Genomic DNA, 20,554 nt, shown 5'->3' with positions numbered 1-20,554 from the left:
ACACCTTTTACTTTTTATTCTTATTTTTTTATTATAATTTTGCCATTGAGTGTCTGAATGTCGTCATTGTTTGATTAAATGAATATGCGCAAGTGACCACAAGGTGTCACTGTCACCATGAAGGATTCCATTGGAGTGAACGAAGTTGACTCAACCTCAAGGTTAGGGCTGGATTGATAATCGGGCATACCAGGCATTTTCCCTGTGTGCCGACATACGTTTAGCCCCGATACATCTCTACTTTTTTAAACTTGTTATTCAATTTGCAACTTAATGTGTAAAATAATATAAATGTTTTATGAACCAGTCAGACCTTATTCAGCTCCACATGCTGATGATGATAGTCGTGGGCATATAAAAGCACCGCCACGCCACCGAGGAAATTGAGGAAAAATGAGGGATAAATTAGTGTAGAGCCTGCCCTGCGGTTAGGAGACCTCTTCAGCTCTCTTAAACAATTTAGGAGCCGAGACCTAATTTTAACACTTATGAACCTTAAGTGTAAGAATAATAGTAAAATAACGACATTCTTAGAATTTTGACACACTTGAGAGTAAAATTGCACTGTTGTGTTTACTATCATTCTATTTCATATTACTCAGTTTAAATATAAATTTACATGGAAATAAATATGAACTGGGATTGAGGTTCTGCTCCCTGCCCCTTTTTAATTGGCTGCACCACGGTCGAGGTTCCAAGTGAGCCGAAGGTTGTGGCTAGAAGGAATACAGAGCTACGACCGGTAGTGATTCAAAATCTCGCCATAAAATTACAATATATTACATAAGCTAATGCCTAACCCAACCCTTAATCTAACCTGACAATGAAAAAAAAATGTAATCAACTGTTGGCAGCGTGACAACAAATATTTGGTATTGAAATGCGCATGCCCAGTCGATGTAGCTGTATCCCTTTTAGCCAAACGACGAACCGATGCTACGTGACGTGAAACAATGGAGATCACTGATTGGTCAACGGAGAATCCTCCATCGTTCGTGATTACCAACGTCATTGGATTTGCGACACGAGTCATCACCCGCTAGATTTAAAAATGGCAGCTGCAGACACCGCAGTATTGTTCGCTAAACGACCATCTGAGACACATTTTTGAAGATTTGTCTGTGACGTGGTTAGTAGATGAGGTGCAGACGTTACTTTCGTTTCGTCGGTAGCAGAGTAGCGGATCCAGCTGGATGGGGAGACCCAGAATAAGAACATATTTCAGGAAATGGCTCGGCTCATGGCCGCACACGGCCAACAGCGGACCTACAAACAGACAAATAAAAATAACAAAAGAAACTGCAGAACCATCAAGGACCGCAACAGCCAGAGTGGGTTAAACAGGAGAACGTGGAAGTGGTTCGAACAAATGGACGCAATGTTCGGATGTAGACCGACGAAATGACGCGCCTCTCCGCCAGGGTGTTGTTGTAGAGCACGATGAAGGATGGTACGTTTTGTTATGTTACTATTAAACTTCACTTTAATGTCCATCTAGAGATACTTTTTTATTTAACGTAACTGTATGCCTATATACAATTGTAACATTTGTGTGATATCACCATGACGACAACAACTGCTCACATCGTTGGGGAGTAGCTAGCTAACGTTAACTATAAGTAGTGACGCTACTACCTTAACTACATTTTTCAATGTAGCTCATTTTTCGGTAGCTCAGCTAACGTTACGTTTAAAACAGTGTAGCTTTTCCAATAGTTAATTACATTTTTAAGAAAGTTGCGGTGTTGCGCGACCAGAACCTACATGGGTGGGCGGATCGATCCTGAAATATCGATACTTCCGGTGCTGAGGTTGTATCGTAAAGGATCGATCCTAACATAAAAACATCGATACTAATGTTTTTTTTACTGCAGATTTGATTTATTTACTAATGTAATAATAAATGTAAGTTTGACACACCCATCCTATTAAGTATTACATATAAATCTTATGAAATAAAAAACAAAAACAATAAAATGGTATGGTATTGTTTTAAACTTCTCCATTTATTTAAAACGTTAGTCAATAACATATTCAGTTGTGTCACATAACATGAAAATACTGTAGTGTACTTTAGTATAGTATAATATTTACTATAGTAAATTATAGGCAAGTATATTACAGCGGTAGAATATTATGGTAACTTTCACTTATACTATAGCTATAGTAAATGTATACACTTTATAAGCAGTAAACATTAATGTTTACTGTTATAAAGTAATAAACTAATTACCCAGCTGGCGCACGACAGAGCTTCAACCGTGATATTTGGTTGAAATCATGTTTATAGATCAAGGTTTACATTATGTATTATTGTATGATCATCAACATTATATATGTGATTCTTTCAGTATCTATGTTAAAAATGTATATTACAAGTCAATCTGTTATTTTCAGTAATGCTGTTGAAATATTTTTGTAGACATCAAATTTTGTTTTTCTTTGTTATCTTATTGTCTGTTAATGGTGAAGGCCTCATGGTTTAGGTGACTTATTATGTGTTGAGGAAATAGAATTAGGTGGTAGTAACAATAATGCTGTAGTTATTTCTATAGTCTTTATTTATTGTGTGTAAAATTTCAACAAAATGATCAAATTGAGATGTTTGGAAATAAAAGTTGTATTACACTGAGAGTAAAGTACTGAAAAATGTTTTTTGAAGAATTAAATATTATCAAGGTAGCAGAAGAACCACCACACGCTATTCACACAAACACACCCAGTTTGTTCACACCTCTCACATACATATGCTGAAGCATTTAACCACAAACGGTTACTAATAGACAAACACATATCTCATGTTCGCACATTTGTTTTCACTTCAGGTGGTACTAGAACTCAGAAATCAAGTGACACATGCATTCAGTAAGACAATCTTTGGTCATACCAACACTCTGTTATTAATTCATGTTTTGAGCTCTGTTGTTACGATAATATTTTACAGTTTCTTTTTTTTATTTGGTTTCCTCAAATTCAACTGCAGTCTACAAACAATCGCATATATGGTTGGCTATTGTTGACCCACACTTGTGTTTTTGGCCATTAACACCGACTGATCATTCATTAAGAAAGACCATTGTCTTTTTACTGTTGCTCTGCCCTCTGTTTGCAGATGTTCCTGGTCAAAACGAAAACTTTTAATACTTCCTCGTTTTCTCCGTTAAAAAGAAAACAAGGAGTCACAAAAAGAGGATATAAGAAGCATCATCTGATTAGTGTTGCTTGTTATTCGTTAAATGGTGATGCCGTATTTGCTGTTGTCTTATTTACATTTAGTCATTTAGCAGACACTTTTATCCAAAGCGACTTAAACGTTGGGTAAACATGAAAGCAATTGGGTCAACATTAGGACAACAAAAAGCTTAAGTGCAAAAAAAAATGTCATGCAAAGCTTTATTTATTTTTATATATGTATATTCTTATACATAGACGCAAATTAACTCTCAAAGATTTAAAAATCACACGCAAAGCTACCAGGAACCCATTATCCTCCATTGTTGTCGTATTCCAGAACTGGAACCTACCTGGAGTGCCCAGTAGTACAAGGTGCTCAGTACTCCGAGACATGGCCAAGGTAAGGAAGGCTGAAATCCAACCACCATTGAACAAGAAACATAAGTTGAAACGTCAAGACTGGGCCTAGAAATATCTGAAGACAGATTTTTCAAAAGTTTTATGGACTGATGAGACAAGAGTTACTCTTGACAGACCAGATGGATGGACCCATGGCTGGATCAGTCACAAACACAAAGCTCCACTTAAACTAGGTGGGGTATTGCTTGGGCTGGTAATATAGAAGATGAGCTACTTGGGCCGTTTCGGGTTGAAAATGGATGCAAAATCAACTCTGGAATCTTATCTAAATGATCCAAACCCTATTGAGAACTTGTGGGCTTTTCTTAAACAGGATATTTATACTGAAGGAAACATTACACTTCTATGAACAGTGTCTGGGAGGCTGTGGTTTCTGCTTGCTGCACAAAAAGTTGATCGTCAGCATATCAAGAAACTGACAGACGGAAGGCTTATTACTGTTGTTGAAAAGGAGGGCTATGTTGGTCATTGTTTTTTTTCTATGTCAGAAATGTTTATTTCTAAATTGATTTCTCGGTTTAAAAGATAAAAATAAGTGAAGTGAAAAAATATATATATATTTTGAATAATCATTCTGGCCAAGAATTGTGCAAATACATAGATATTTTCCTAAAACAGCCAAAGCGTAACTTTAAGTTCCTAAAATATTCAGGTGTAAGGGTAATAACATTTTGGAACGACCAAGTGCACAAAAACTTTATCCTCAAAAACACAATAATAATTTTGCACACTGTGTATGTGTTGAAAGAATGGGGGAAATCACTTGCGGTAGTGCGGTAAAGGAAGTAAAAGAAATAGTCATCTTCACGAAACCTATCTGTAGACTTTCAAATTGATGTTATGAAGTAAGGTGACACATTGTAAAACCTCTAAACTATTCTTTGCGATGCTTCTGATTGTTTTTCTCTCTTTGTGCTTCTGCAGTCTGGTGGGTAAGTGATAGAAATACTCTAACTTTGTTTCATGGTTTATAATATCAGTGTGTACAGTTAGAAGGCACAGCTCAAATCAATAGGTTTGCTGTTACTTCTAATCTCAGATGAATTATGCTTTTTAAATGAAGATGAGGTTTCTTTTCACGTGGAGATCCATTGTAGAGGATGACTCCTTTAATGATGCATAAATGTATCACTTGGTAAGATTTCACCAATGAAAACAGCTTAAGTGTAGGACACTTGGTCAAATGAGTAAGAAGTGCTTCTGAATTTATGCTTCAGCCGCAACATGAAGTGTAAAGCTGCATGTGATCGAAGAAGAGGTTTTAACATGACTTTTTCTCCTAGAGAGAGGGAAACAAAAAGTCTAGACAGCTGCTTATTTCTGTGTCATTTGCAAGAGGCTGATTTCTAACACTTTCTGCAGATTTGTATGGTGATGAAGTGAAATCGATGTCAGTGATGGAGGGAGATTCTGTCACTCTACACATGGATGATACTGACATACAGACAGATGATATGATACTGTGGAGTTTTGTAACTCAAGCATCAATCATAGTTAGAATCAACAGAGAAGCCAATACAGTTTCTGTATATGATGATGTTCATGATGGGATGTTTAGAGACAGACTGCGGGTGGATGTTCAGACTGGATCTCTCACTATCACAAACATCACAACTCGACACTCTGGACTTTATCAAATGACCATCAGTGGCATGATGCTGACCTTTAACAGATTCATTGTCACTGTCTATGGTGAGTTATGGCCTAGTATCTGAGTTTTGATTACATATTTATTATTTATTTTGTGAATTATTTATTGGGTTAAGATGGAATACATTAGTTAATGTCAAATCTGTCAGTTTGAGTGCCCTTGTGCTCCACCAGTGGGCAATCCTAACATCACATATCACATTATTTTAGCCTGAAGTATAGTTAGTTAGAATAGTGCGAGCATCGCCCGAATTTTGCAGTTTGTGCATGCCATTTCTTGGCATGATTCAAGGTAGTAGAAAACTATAGGTCTCTCACAAATCGCGCAATTATGCACTAGTCTACGCCATTTTGTGGTATAAATAGTGTGATAGTGCGTTCACATTGAAAATCCTCCAAAAACGTAGTGCACTGTAAGTACCCGGATGATGCACTTTTTCGACCGAGTATATGAAGTGTGGAACTGGACATTTCACGCACTCAACTGTCGCAGTAAAAGTAAATATTACTCTGCCTAAAAAGTAACGAAATACAATTCTGACTAAATAACCATTCAATGTGTTGTTCTGTCTGTCTGTCGGTCTGTCTGTCTATTATGAGCTCAGTTTTCCAGTCAAAACCATTTATGCACTTCCAACACTGTTCAATCATGTGTACTAGGCCCCAGCAGAAATGAATAAATAAGAGTCCCATATACTGCATGCAAAACATTTGTAACCTAAATTGCATTGGATTAGCACTAAAATAGAGGAGCTTGCTGATAAATCCAAGGATCCTCAAGTCATCCTAGATGTATGTGACATTATTTCTTAGGAAGAAAATTAGAGTTTTTTTACCTGGAGTTGTGGTCCATGGTTTGTCATGGTTCATGTCTTTAAAAGTTCAAAATAAAGATAGAGGAAACATAATAGTGATCTTATTTCGATTTAATGACGTTTTTGCAAGAAACTGAACGTTATTTACAACATTTATAACTGGTAATGCACAGTTTGCAAAACTGCTTTGCATGTTATATCCGTTTGGATGGAACTTGGCGAATGGAGTGATACAGGAACTCCATATTCTCCATACCTCGGACAAGCCCCAGTGACTTTCAAGTGTGCAAAATCGCCGTTCGGTACGCGCCCTGCCTGGCACACAAGTTCGTCATCCTCTACAATTACACCACTGAAAATGTACTCAAGTGAAAGTACACTGTTTTGAAACGACTTAAAAAGTACATTTCCTGAAAAAACTACTCGATTACAGTAATTTGAGTATTTGTAATTCGTTACTTTCCACCACTGGATGACGTGAGGCAAAGTATGGTGTTCCATACTCACAATTTGTGCTCTGCATTAACCCATTCAAGTGCACACACACAGCAGTGAGTAACACAAACACCGCAAACACACACCCAGATCAGTGAGCAGCCATTACTGTCACAAAGAAAGCAATAGGCTTGTATGACTTGAACAACAGCAATGCATTCAGTTTAGACAATTTGTCCGACTTTGATCGACTGTCCAGACGCCTGCAGATCACATGTGCCATTAAAGTCCAGCCGCCTTGGTCAGGTCCTGCCGTTGCTCAAAATCGGCTAGGAAAGGCTTGAGTTCGACACGAATTACTCTCTTTGGCCAAAATGTTCACCCGTATATGTGACACCTGTTGCGTGTTTATTCTGACACACCCGGTTACGATTTTACTCACAAATTCGATTTTTGTATCACATTTTATGTTTATTGTACTGATCTTAATGCAAGAAAATAGGTATACCGTTCACTACACAGAACCGTTGCGGAAACCAGAAGAATTTAGGCATGTATTGCTTCCTATATGATGATTTGTCAACATATATCAGACCTTGATAATAAATAAATCGCTCGAACAACAATGTTTGTGCGACGTTCTTTGGATTTCTTAAACATTACTCTGTATTTTGATCCGTCTTTTGCTTTTTGGCATCATAACATTAAATGCGAATGAATTATTGAAATTTGAATCCATTTAATTGTGAGACTTTAAAAACTGATTTACCAGGCTTCTTGTTTTATGATTGTCATATTTACTACACATGTTTATGTTTGTTTGTTCTCAATGTTTTCCAGCTCGTCTGCCTGTTCCTGACATCACCAGTTACTGTCCACAAAACTCTGCTTCAGTGTCAAAATGTGTGTTGTTGTGTTCAGTGATGAATGTATCACATGTGAGTCTCTCCTGGTACAAAGGAAAGAGTTTATTGTCCAGCATCAGTGTGTCTGATCTCAACATCAGACTCTCTCTACCTCTGGAGGTGGAATATCAGGATACAAACACATACAGTTGTGTCATCAACAATCCCATCACAAAGCAGACCACACATCTAGACATCAATCAACTCCGTCACAGGTGTTCAGGTGTGTTTGATCTTTGTGTTTTATGGCACACAATGCAAACTTTCTGTTGATACTGTTTGTAAATGTTACCAAACATTTCCATTGTGTTTGCATTTTTCCAGCTCGCCTGCCTGTTCCTGTCATCTCCAGAGACTCTTCACAATGTTCATCATCAAATTGTTCTGTGTTTTGTTCAGTGATGAATGTGTCAGGTGTGAGTCTCTCCTGGTACAAAGGAAAGAGTTTATTGTCCAGCGTCAGTGTGTCTGATCTCAACATCAGACTCTCTCTACCTCTGGAGGTGGAATATCAGGATACAAACACATACAGATGTGTCATCAACAATCCCATCACAAACCACACACAACATCTCAACATCAATGAACTCTGTCAGCCATGTTCAGGTAGAGTCACATGTGATGTTTATGTCTATTCATTCAGCTTATCTTGACCAATTTGGTTTTAGCATATATGATTTAGGTTTAAAAAAATCTTGATCAAGCTTTGTTGGTACCAATGAAGTAGCTCACAGAGTTTCTTTGTCAACTCAAGCTTCGATCCTGAAGCGAAGATTGGTTTATGTGTGCATGCATCGCAAAACCAATCTCCTTCAAATCAGTATACTACAAGAAAGGTAATAAGCATTTGTGTACTTCGTACAAAGTTCTGGCGGTGGGCGTAATATTCTGATGACGAAATTTTCGTCACGCGCACTGTACAACGTTCCACGGGTACAGGGAACAATGGGAACTATCGTCAGCCTTAATACGCATTGTGAATTAGTGGCATCACTTATTTGTAAATTTGCTCAAAGCTGATTGGTTACATTTTGGTATGAAATCTGTAGCTGTGCAGTTTAAGATGATTGGTTTAGAATCGAATCTAGATTTTTTCAGAACCTTTTTGCGATTTCTATTTCTTTAATTTTTTGTGTTTAAACTAGTCAACTTAAACCACAAACAACAATACAGTACTAAAATAACATTCTCTTTATTAGTAATTTTTAAAAACCATAAGGAAAGTTTTTGTATTTTAAAACATTTTCCTATAGGCCTAGTTGTTTTTTCAGTGTACTTTACAGTGGTCAAGAAGGTGTAGAAGTACAACTTTGCAAAATATATGATTAAATAACGAAGTCTAATATAGTTTAAATTTCATTAAAACCTATAATTCTGAACATACCAGGTGAGAAAATGTCACACCTTAACCAATGCATACATTCTGTAAAAGTCGAGCAAATAAAAAAATAGTGAAAGGTACTTAGTAGTGTATCAAACGACAAGATTAACAATGATCGGCACTTTTTGCATAATCATGAAAACTGAAAACATGATATTACAACAGATTTCTTGACAGGAAGACCAGTTTGTCGACTATTTCATCTATCATTTAACACCCGCTCAGAAGAAACACTTGTTGTGGGAATACAGAGGAATGTTTTTGCGAGTCTGCGGAGAGTTTGCCTCATGCTCCTTCCACCATTGAAGTGGGTCTGCATCACGAGACTTTGTCTTTTTCTGATTGAATGGCAAGTTGTGGTTGTGGTGCCGTTTCCTTAAAAAAGCTTGCCAAGGTTCTCTTCCTCTTGGCACCAGCTTCTGGTTTTACTCTTAGTTATTCCTGCTCCACATCCTGAGTCATCTGAACTGTTGTCTCAAAATTTCTGTCTGGCAACAAAGATCTCTTCAACAACATTTTCTTCGATCCCCTCCAACTTGTCAGGTTCTATGTAATTGGTACGGAACCTGGGATTCATCAGAAAAGCTTTGCTGAGGAGATCATCTGTGTCAGGGTCGCTGTATTTGCTGTCGAGGTATTGCAGTATTGTGCTTTTGATGCGTTTCATTAAATCTGTGTCATCATCTTGTGCTTGTAGAATGCTACTGTTTAACAGATGAAGAACCGGTTTGATGTATGAGACATTCACCTATGTTCACCCGACAGTGCCTCCGTGAACTCCTGCAGGGGACCCACAGCTTTGTTATGGACTCCATGACTTCAATATCATCCCACGTTGGAACAAATTGAGAAGTCTTTTTGTCAGAGCCAAGGACCGGAGCTATGGCTTTCTCCTGCTCTAAAATCATCTTTTGTCTTGAACCCCACCTCATCTTTCACACCGTGTGCTGTTAAAAAAAGAGAGCAAGTAAATACATTTAATATTGCAGTTCACGCTTCTAGTGACCAAAAATTTTCGCCACTTTTTCGCGGGTTTCTGTGGACATTCGGGGAATTGCGTCTTCTGTAAAATGTTTGTGGCTTGGTAACTTGTATCTTGGATCATCAGTGTGTAGCATCTTTATGAACCCTTGCTTTTCCACGGTGTGCATAGGAACCATGTCCTTTGCTATATGTAATGCCACAACGTTTGTTATTTCTTGCCATCGTTGTGACTTTTTATCAAATGGAATGGTGTTGGAAAACGATGCCGCCAATGAAACCTGGCGTTGTGCACTTCGAGGTGGATCTATCGTCTTTGGACGGCTGACTGTGTTGTTTTCATCTCTTCATTTTGTGCATTCGAGACATTCAGCCTGGTAACTGTGGCGCAAATGCTGACATAAATTATTTGTGCTGCCACTGAAGATTGCAACCAAAATTTCTTTGACATATGACCTCTCAAGTCCAAACCACTGAAGAAACATTACTACCTTTCTTTGACATAAGGTCATCCTGATGCGAAGAGCCAGGCGTCTCCATGATGTTAACCGTTCTACGTTTCTGATTCCCCATTAAGCGCACTCTGAGTGAGCGGTTTAGGAACGATCAGTTGGATCTAGTGGTATTGTCAAGTATTTCCATTGTATCTAATTGGATGCGCATGATAACTTTTTTCAATCTCGATGTCTAGATTTACAAAAATAAAATAGTGTTAAAATGTAAATTCACGTTTAAACGACAGTAATTGAAAAAATCAGTTTATGTTACCATGGAGATGAACACAGATTAAAGCTGTGTTACGTTCATGGTACCTCAAATCCAGGGTTAGCGCAAGATAATCCTAAATTTAGCTGGTTAGCCACCTAAACCGGCTTCGTGGTACATGTCCTCGTATTGTCAAAGGCATTCAACAGAGGAAAAGTGAATTTCATGCTTAAGATGTTTTGTCTGTTTTCACTTATGCCAAAGTGTTTTAATACATAATTTAGCGGTTCTGCTTGGAAATGACACACTTTACCTAATGAGGATTTCATTTCATGTTGTTTTTAATTCCTCAGACTGTGTGTGCTGTTGTTATGGTCCTGAAACACTGATCCGATTGGTCATCTCGGCTGTCGTAGGTGTGGCTACTGTTGCTGTTCTGGTCTATGACATCAGATCTACAAGAGTTCCGGCTACACCATCTCCATGTCAATTATGAATTGTACATTCTCTAGTTGGTGTTATAGCTCTGTAGATATGTACTTATAGAAAGTAACCTATTACTTATGATTTTGATGTTGTAGAATTTAAAAATCACACAAACGTCAAAAGTAACCCAGTTCAGCACACCTTTAAATTCCTGATAGATATACATCTGGGAGATGAACCATGAAAATGAATGAATCAAATAAATCGATAACGTAATGTGCACTGTAAATTTGTAGTGTTGTAAATATGTTGTTGTATAAATGTTGCTACCGTTGATGAATAATAGATGACAAAGAATATAGAGATTTTCTTCATGTTGTTGAATAAAGATGATCAGCAAAATGATTCAGGTGTTCATTGGTGTCCTTGGTTAAAAGAAGACATATTTACTTGTTTTACGCCGTACTTTGTGCTGCAAGCTGCACGAAAACCAAAGCCTAACGTCTAATGCCGCTACAAAATGAAAAGAATATGAATAAAGTAGAAATGAACAGTAATCTATAAGAGTCAATGACTAATACAACACACATGCTTTATACAAGTCCGCTCCCTACTGGTAATCGTAGGTCATATTTGAATTCACTAATAGACCTCAAGTCTGCATCTGGTCAAGATGTTTTCCATGACACTGCTGTAACGCTTCTGCGGTGCCTTGTTGAATTCATTCAGTTTTCTGAGAAGTGAAATCCGCAACCGTGGCCGACAGATTTTTTTTGTAGTACTTTTTTCTTCTGTTTAGCTGGAAAAAAAGTAGAATAGTTATTTTTTATTGTAGTACAGATATGCAGACTCAAGACACTGATGGATTGAGTCAAACAGGTGAGTTTATTTAGAGCACAGGTGGTAACAGCAGCAGGTGACTTGATGGAAATCAGAACGAGCTGAATAGCTCTTCAGTAGAGACACTCTTTTTTTTTTTATCAAGTAGTGCGGTATCGTTCACAAAAGCTGCATTTTCCCAAGCATTTCTTAAGGTCTAGCGCAAATCAGAATTACTGCTAAGGATCACTGATCCTGGATCAGGAAGTGACGGCACCACCATACACAGATCCACATAACTGTTCAACACACAAGTGATCTTTACAGACATAGCCAAGTCGGTAGCATTTCTAAAACTGTAGTTACTGACCAACCTTCCTCGCATTCAGTATTGTTCACCAAACCAGAACCGCACCCCTTTGAAAAGGTTTACAAACCTCCCCTCGTTCACATCTTTACTCTGTATTATAGTATTAGAATATAATAATAGTACATCCTTTAGCTGTAAACATATTTTTGAGTAGAGTGGAAAATATAAGCTGGACAATAAAAAGAAAAGTCGTTTTTCACACCTCTTATATACACGCATACACGAATGCAACTACAAAACATCAATAGACCACCACACGGTCATGTCCACCAGCAGAACAAAACCACATTTCTTTCCACCACCGAAACAATAAAGTCACCTGGTGCTACTTGAAATGAAGCTGCAAGAGTGTTGCATGCATTCACAGATAAAAACAAAATACAAGAAATAATGTTTGTTGTCTTGTCAAGAAAAAACACAATGAATCTGACGATACTTCACTGCTGTCTGTTAACATTGTTTTTAATACTCGATCAGCTGTCCTTCACACGACTGTATACAATCTTTAAAAGTCATTTTGAAACAGACTGCGTTTGTTATCGTTCATTCACTCTGTGTTTCCTGCAGACGCAGATGATCAGAAGTACAGTCACAATCTTCAGAGATGCAACAGCAGCGCAACACATCACAACTTTATGAATGAAGGTGAGACCTGTCATGGAACACAAGCGTCAGTACTGTAAGTGATCTGATCTCAGATCAATAAATAAACTGTCGTACTCTACCTGAACACGGATGACAGTGTTGAGTGATGTGTAGATGTTGTGTGTGGTTCGTGATGGGATTGTTGATGACACATCTGTATGTGTTTGTATCCTGATATTCCACCTCCAGAGGTAGAGAGAGTCTGATGTTGAGATCAGACACACTGATGTTGGACAATAAACTCTTTCCTTTGTACCAGGAGAGACTCACATGTGATACATTCAACACTGAACACAACACAGAACAATTTGATGATGAACATTGTGTAGACCCTCTGGAGATGACAGGAACAGGCAGGTGAGCTGGAAAAATATGGAGAACAAACTGAAATTGAAGTCAATAACACACTATTGATGTTAAGCATGATGCCTGCTCTATTGTCTGCTTAAATTAATTGCTTAAGTTTTTTTATAAAATAAAGAACTATTAATTCATCACCATAGACAGTAACATCGAATCTGTATGAGATCTGTTGTTTGCCGCTGATGGTGATGTGATAAAGTCCAGAGTGTTGAGTTGTGATGTTTGTGATGTTGAGAGATCCAGTCTGGTCATCCACCTGCAGTCTGTCTCTGAACATCCCATCATGAACATCAGCAAATATTGAGACTTTATTGGCTTCTTTGTTTATTCTTACTATGGGAGACCCTTGAGTAACAAAAGTCCACAGCATCAGATGAGCGCTATCTGTGTGATGTTTATCATCAATATGTAGGGTAACAGAATCTCCCTCCATCACTGATACTGACTTCACTTCATCTGGATCACCAATCACACCTGCAGACACACAAACATCATAAGCTGTCTTTGTTAGTAATTATAATCTGTTTTGTGAACGTTTCGAAGGTATGACAACACATTACTAAATTGGTCATTTTAGACATCGTTCACCACTGTCATATGCTGATAAACCAAAAAGCAGCTTTTATTTGACAAGCAAAACCTATCCTACCCTGAAAGCATAGATACAAGATGTCTGTAAGATGATTATTTTTTTTCTCGTTGCCGAGACGTTTCCTGTCAGACGTCATTTAGAAGATGTCTGTAAGATGTTTATGATTTAGAATGGATGTAAAACTGCTCTAAGACGTTTATTACATCTTTTTACACAGCAGATGTTTTCCAGATATTTAGCAGACATCTTAAAATCATACCTGTGCTATCTGGGCACATCAGTCAAAAACCTCATCGCATTCTGACTAATTATAAAGCCACAATATCAAATTTTCCAAAAAGGTTAATGGATTTAAAAGCTTTAAAAGGCCCAAACTAAATTCTTGTGATATTACACACTGACAGAAAATTGGTCAATGGGACGATCTCCTTTAGAAAGATCCTATTATGTACCATTTAGGTACAGATGTGAATACATTAGGTAGCTCTAAGGTATGAATGTGTCCTCTTTGGTTCCGATATGTACCTGTGAGTTACTTATATACACCGTAGGCGCAAAGGTGTTTTTTTTTGTGACAGTAGTTAAATAAAACATGAATACAGATATTTACACTACTTTAACATGGAAGACTAGGCTCTAAATCTCCTCTTTATCTCTTTTTCATCTCCTGTATTTAGCAGTGAACGTTATGGTTGAAACAGAATGTGCAGCCAACTTTAACCTCAGCTGTAGTAGGCTATGCTTTCTTTTCTTATCAGGACAGATAAACATACACTGTAAAAATATTCAAGCTATTTCAACAAATTATTATTTAGTAACTAGTTCAACATAAATTTCACGACTCAATTTCTGTCCCCAAAGTATTACTTGAATTGTAATTTTTTAAATTGGCACAAACTTGACCCAAACATTAAAGAGTAGGCTATGTTTGCTCAACTAGTTTTATACTTCATTCAACTAAAATGTTTTAATCTGTATAATTTTTTTAACCACAACAAATTCAGTTAAAGTTTTAGCATTAATTCTATGTGTTGTAAAAAGGAAGACAAATGAACACATATGGTTTTTATTTTTGAATAATCTGCATTTAGTCAAGTATCCTCAGAGATGAAACAGTGCCAGAAGTAGTGCCTCTATGAACCATTTGGCAACCTATTGTAATAAAAATAAAAAAAACAATTTAGCTTGAAATGCTTTTAAAATAATTTTAAGTATTTGTTAATTTTCACAACCATTTATGTAACTCCACGTTGCAACTAGGGATGTAGCGATTACCCAGGTTCAATATTAACCGCACTTAAAAACGTCACGGTTAATTAATCGTCAAGGCTCCGTTATAGCCCATGTTTCAGTTGCACGGAACAAAAAGGCTGCAATTTTAATTTTATCAAAGCTGGGTGTCATTACTTTTTCTACACTCGCATTCAACACGCTTACGTTCCAACAATGCATTTACTGTGTCAGAGCCCTTTTTAAGTCTGCACATGAAAACACATGTTGGAACTGAAATGGCGATAACTCATGAATTCTTTGAAATACAGACTTATGGTTGGTCTCGTTTGAATAAGAAAGTAGCTGATTATTGCTTAAAAAATTCAAGATATGTTGTTAGGTTTATTGTAAAAAATAAATGAAAAAAGTTTGTTTTTCTTTGATTAAAAAAAGGTATAACAAAAAATTTAAGCAGACTCTTTATAAAAAAAGAATCAATTACTCTCCCTACATAAATTATTTAAAAAAAACACCAAAGAAATCTGTATTGATGAGACTTAGGCCTTTCCATTGATATATAGTTTGTCATGATTCGATATGAAATTACATGCACAATATTGACGCAAACTTAGGTGTCCCGTATACGGAACGGGTGACAGCAAACTATCCATGTTTGATAGATTTCAGTAAGTTGTTTTAAAATTAAGCATCAGGATAAGCATACAGAGCACGAGATAAGAATATTATTCACTTCATGCCATCATTTAGTACAAAAGAAAATATAAAAAAAAAATACAACAAAACACGCCAAAACTAAACTTAAAACACATTGCAATAACTTTAAAAGGACAATTAAACTAGGTGAAAGACTACGTACCTTTGACTTGTATGAGCTCCTTCTCTCGAGATGCTTGCTACTTCTCACTTTTTAGCACAACAAAACAAAACTACAAAAATACATTGTACGTTTTTGTCGATAAATTTGGTTGAAAAATGAATATTTATTCAGTGCCAGTTACCGTGAAGCTTGCCTCTGCCGCCTCCCGCAACCCGCGAGGTCACTCAGGCAGGCATGTGGAATTGAATCAAAACAATGGCCGGTAATTCAGTTCAATCATGGAATTTAAAATAAATCTATTTTAAAAATTTGTGATCCTCTTATGCGTTTATATCGGAGTAAAAAAATGAGAGTAAAAAATAGGCCCTAATGGTTATATAAAATAGTTTGGAACCACTTAATGGTGTATTATATATTGGCTGGATTTGGGTTATTATAGTCCGTTCAATTTTAGCCACTCTGAATGTGGACTGAATTAGAAAATAAGTTTTCATTTAATTTATTTCTTATATATTTTGCAGTCTTAGGCTACCCTTTGCCTCAACAAAGCCCAACTTCAACTGAGATCTGTTTTGGTTTCCGTTGTATTAATTCGCCTTTGTACAGTGTAGGATTCCCACCACCCCTTATGACTTTATTTTAAGTGCACATATTTTAATTATATTACATAATTGCTATTCTTGACATACTGCTACCATTTTTTTAAACGCTTGTTACTTACCTACCAGAAAACAGAAGCACGAAGAGAGAAAAACCGACATGATAAACATTTTCACACAAGATGCTGTGTTGTGATGTACAGAGCACTGAGGGTCCGATTTATCAAAGATTCTAGACTTTAACAAGAAGCTGTACAATGTTTTTTTTTCTCTGAATGGGAGGAAAGTACAATGGCCCTTTTAGTAAAGTCACGCCTTTGAAGGCAGACATTCTCTGTGACAGGGGCTGTGTATAGAGCAGTGAATCTCTCTGCAAGCTCGAGCATCCTGGAAACAATAGGTAGGGTACAGTTTATGTCAGGTCAAATGGTCATAAGTGTTTTGATATATTGTGTAGATGTTAAAGTTTCATGTCTAATTCTTATTTAAAGATATATTTTCTTTTGGCATGTTTTACACAACTGGTTTATTTATGTCAAGCAAATTGTATTACTGTGGAAAATGTGCTATATAAATAAACTCTGAGCAGGATGATCATATGATGTGTCTTTGAGGGAACTTTTGACAGACAGTTGTGGGTGAAATGGTGATGGTGGTTAAATCTAGAGGAAGTCAGCAACATTAGTATAGATGGTTTCATGTTTGCACAATCCTACGGGTCTGGAGAACGTGTCACTTTGGTTAAAAAAAGATGTTTTTATTATTTGTTTATCTCTCTATGCTATTTGCTGGGTATTTTTGTGTGTTTATAAACGTGTTTTAATGATTTATGCACTGAACAACTTTTTAACACTCTTTTTTTAACACAGGAACTTAAGTCATTTTAGTGTGATTGAGTTGATGTATGTTATTAAGTAAAATATTAAGTTGAAATGACTTGTGGAGTTATTGTGTAGCATTTACTTAAAAACTTAAGGCAGAAAAAAGTTTGTTTCTAATCCTAGATTAATTTAGCTTTTTTTAAACAGAGAAGTCAATAAAGTCTCCATCAATGCTGATGTTCTTGATGGGATGTTCTCCAGGGACCCGTTTCAGGAGGAGGTTTAGTGAAAACTGAGTATATTAAAACCCTTTAATAAGGGAAACTTTGGGTTTTCTGTTTCAGAATGCAAGGTGAAGGATTGGGACTGGAAAAACACAACTTAAGGACTGTAGGAGATGGTAAACTTTATCCTGGTGGACCAATTAGAGCTCAAGAACTGAGTCACACACTGTTCTGATCTTGCTGATTATTTTTGTAAAGGTTTGGTTCTGTTTGATGCAAGCACACTATTTAACGTAAGCATGGCTTGTTTTCTCGTACCTCCTCAATACTTCCTCATCTCTGGCAGCACTCTCTTAAAGGGGCAGTGCATGCATGAAAACATGAAAATCTGGCACCCTAAGTGTCACATACACCATGGCGTCTTAGACCCATCACTAGAGCACTGATGGGGGGTGAGAGTAGAATCATTTTTTATTATTTTTGTTTTGTTTCTGTTGTTTCATTTATTCATTCATTTACTGTTTAATTTGTTTGTTTATGGGTGCATTTATCTCTTTATCAATTGAAACTTAAGTCATGTTCAGCACATTCCAAAATCCACTGTATGCAAAGCGGAAGGTGTGCTTTGCTCTCTTTCTGTCACCATTTTGCTTTTTTGGTACTCAGGGTAACTCTCCCCAGAGTTGATAGAACTCAAATCAACTGTTCTGACACCAAAAACTCACCTGAAAACCAAAGGGGATCGCGCATTTTCGGTCTTCGGCACAAGACTAAGGAAAATTTACAGAATTAAATTTAATTAAATTAATAACATTTTTATAAAGGCTATTTTTATCATTGTTATTTTAATAAGACTGATGGAATGTCTGCAAGCTGTAACGATGTAATGACGGAAGTTGTAATGCATTTGTCTACCACTAGAGGCTATAAAGACCCTTATACTGTTTTCACGGATTCCCAAGACCTTCTTGCATGCTAAATAAAAGATTTTAGTACTAAACACAACACAGTCTTTGGCCTACAATAAACAACATTGCTTTACACTCAGGGTGGATATGAGTTATTCTTTAAGATTAATCAGAGCAACGACTCAAAGGTTCAGGAGAACGACAAGCTACATGTTACAACCACAAACCATCGTAAAGATTATTAAAAATAGAGTCTGAAATGGCATGAACATTTAGCCAGAATAGTATTTATTGAACACAGAAATTGTGTTGGAAACATGACTGTGAAACATTCTGTTCCAATTGTGTTCCAAATGTTCGAATTTCTGGGCTCGCTGATTCGCGCGGCACCTCGGCCCGTGATTGGTCCGTCGGGATGTTCCAACTTGTTTGCAGCTCGCCATTTGTCCATTTGGTGTTTAAATATTTCTCATGCACGCCGATTGGCCGTGTGGGCAGGCCCGCGGACTACGCGTTTCGCGAAGGGGATGAGAGGGTCTTCAGTTCTGTACATCGCTTCGTTGTGACATCATCACCTGTTGTATCATTGCCTTGTGCCCTATCATGTGTCAGGGGGCACAGGAGGGCCGAGGAGAAGATCCATCACCATCCTAGAAAGAAGATCTAGAACAATCTTCTCTGTTTGCAAAAAAGATCCAGAACAATATTGGCTCACTGCCCCAACACCTGTGTATAATTAAGGGTGGATGAGAAAAAGAAGAGAAAAACTGATGAAAAAAATGCAGCATGCTACAATGCAAAGGCTTTGAGCTTTTGCAACTGCAGAGAAAGCCTAAAGAAAGGCCAAATTCTGTAAACCTTACTGGGCTCCTTTTATTTCTGCAGAGGAAAGTGAGGCAAGGAGACGTTTTAGAGAAAGTTTGGAGATCAAGCATTTTTATAGGATAAAGCAATGTAAGTTGCTTTGGATAAAAGCGTCTGACAAATGCCTTAATGTACATTAAAACTTAGGTTTTTTTTCCTTGAATATTAATCAAAGTTGTGTACTTAAATTTCTTTTGATACTTAATTTTGTATTTAATGTTTGTTTACTTGAATGTTTAAAGAAGCTGTTAAAGGAATTAATGTGCAAAACAAGAAGCATGTTATGTAAGGTTTAAATTTTAAACCTAAAACAAGTGTAGGACATTAATAAAAAAAAAATATTTACAAGAGTTTTGTTAAGAAACATGTCTGTTCCTTTGTAATAAAAACAAGTCAAATAACTTTTTACAAGAGCTTTTTATGACAATGTATGTGGCATAATAAGAACAAGTCAAACAACTATGTACAAATGGGCAAATAGACCATGTTCTATTATATATATATATATATATATATATATATATATATATATATATATATATATATATATATATATATATTCACATGAACAATATATTCACAAGAAAATAATTTACATTGGAGGAGGGGGATTTGCTTAATTTCTCATTTCTTTAAGCCAGTCCTCCACAGTCACAGAAGAATGTCCCTCCAATCCTGGCGTGCCCAAACTCTCTGCTGCCTTCCTTTTTCTCCAAAGTGTTGACCTGCTCAAGGCTTTAAGGGGAGATTCCCCTGCAGCATAAAGGGGCGCTGCTGGTGGAGCAAAGAGGGGCACAGGGTCAACAGCCCGCTGCTCGGCCAGCCACAGCTCTACTCTTTTACCCTCATATGTCGAACAAAACCTTTTACCCTTGTACTGAGAATGTCCATATTATTTTGTCTTGGGCTGATAGCAAAGTTGACATGTAAAAATTCTGGAAACCTTTCTGTTCTTGATTGGATTGCCTTTCTCCATAGCCAGGCAGTGGTTTGAGGAACATCCTGAGCAATGTCTGTACCATGAACCCTCTTCTGCTCAGAGAGTCATTCAGAAACACTTCTGCCTTCTGCAGTGGCACAGAAACTCTTTCCCTTGTAAAAACTGTCTGAACTCAAGTCTTTTCAGCTGACCACACAATGGGAATCCCTTGGGATCTCTGCGTCTTGCTGGACTCTTCCCATGCTGCAAGTCCATTCTGTCTTTTTCGTCTCTTTTCTTTCGCCTCCATGCAGTGGCCCTTGGCACCCGTTTAAGGGCTTCCTCAGCCACAGAGGGTTGTGGAGGCAGCACCGCCTGTGAAGTAGTTTGGGGTAAACCTATCAAAGACATAAAATTATTAATATAATACAGTACATTTCTTAACTAATTTATATTTTATTCATGTGCATTATTTAGTCACCTGGTTT

General features: G+C 37.1%; 2 protein-coding genes and 1 long non-coding RNA gene across 9 annotated transcripts; 2 read left to right on the top strand and 1 right to left on the bottom strand.

Annotated features, from left to right (window-relative positions):
• Nucleotides 1–1,016: 1,016 nt before the first annotated feature.
• Nucleotides 1,017–11,322, top strand: LOC130429758 (uncharacterized). Of its 6 annotated transcripts, XM_056758507.1 has the most exons (6): nt 1,017–1,450; nt 3,512–3,574; nt 4,957–5,286; nt 7,335–7,622; nt 7,724–8,005; nt 10,820–11,320. In XM_056758507.1, the coding sequence occupies exons 3-6, from the start codon at nt 4,983–4,985 to the stop codon at nt 10,960–10,962; spliced, it is 1,017 nt and encodes a 338-aa protein (XP_056614485.1). In that variant the 5' UTR covers nt 1,017–1,450; nt 3,512–3,574; nt 4,957–4,982; the 3' UTR covers nt 10,963–11,320. The 6 variants fall into 6 exon arrangements, with proteins under 6 accessions (XP_056614485.1, XP_056614484.1, XP_056614488.1 ...); XM_056758506.1 differs by lacking the exon at nt 3,512–3,574; XM_056758510.1 differs by lacking the exons at nt 1,017–1,450; nt 3,512–3,574 and adding an exon at nt 4,202–4,526 and having other exon boundaries at nt 7,799–8,005; nt 10,820–11,322.
• Nucleotides 11,323–12,600: 1,278 nt separating this feature from the next.
• Nucleotides 12,601–16,574, bottom strand: LOC130429763 (SLAM family member 9-like). Of its 2 annotated transcripts, none has more exons than XM_056758520.1 (4): nt 16,457–16,574; nt 13,225–13,563; nt 12,807–13,088; nt 12,601–12,733 (listed from the first exon to the last, which is right to left on the bottom strand). In XM_056758520.1, exons 2-4 carry the CDS (start codon nt 13,520–13,522, stop codon nt 12,618–12,620), a joined length of 696 nt encoding a protein of 231 aa, XP_056614498.1. In that variant the 5' UTR covers nt 13,523–13,563; nt 16,457–16,574; the 3' UTR covers nt 12,601–12,617. The 2 variants fall into 2 exon arrangements, with proteins under 2 accessions (XP_056614498.1, XP_056614497.1); XM_056758519.1 differs by having other exon boundaries at nt 16,453–16,568.
• On the top strand, nt 12,654–17,566 carry LOC130429764 (uncharacterized). The gene is made up of 3 exons (XR_008907681.1): nt 12,654–12,726; nt 12,986–13,083; nt 17,496–17,566. It is a non-coding gene; the product is annotated as an uncharacterized LOC130429764 (long non-coding RNA).
• The last annotated feature ends 2,988 nt before the right edge of the window (nt 17,567–20,554 follow it).

Source organism: Triplophysa dalaica, chromosome 10 (genome assembly GCF_015846415.1).
Source record: "Triplophysa dalaica isolate WHDGS20190420 chromosome 10, ASM1584641v1, whole genome shotgun sequence".
NCBI lineage: Eukaryota > Metazoa > Chordata > Actinopteri > Cypriniformes > Nemacheilidae > Triplophysa > Triplophysa dalaica.
Note: the sequence above shows the minus strand (reverse complement) of the source record. Positions and strands in the feature narration are given on the sequence as shown.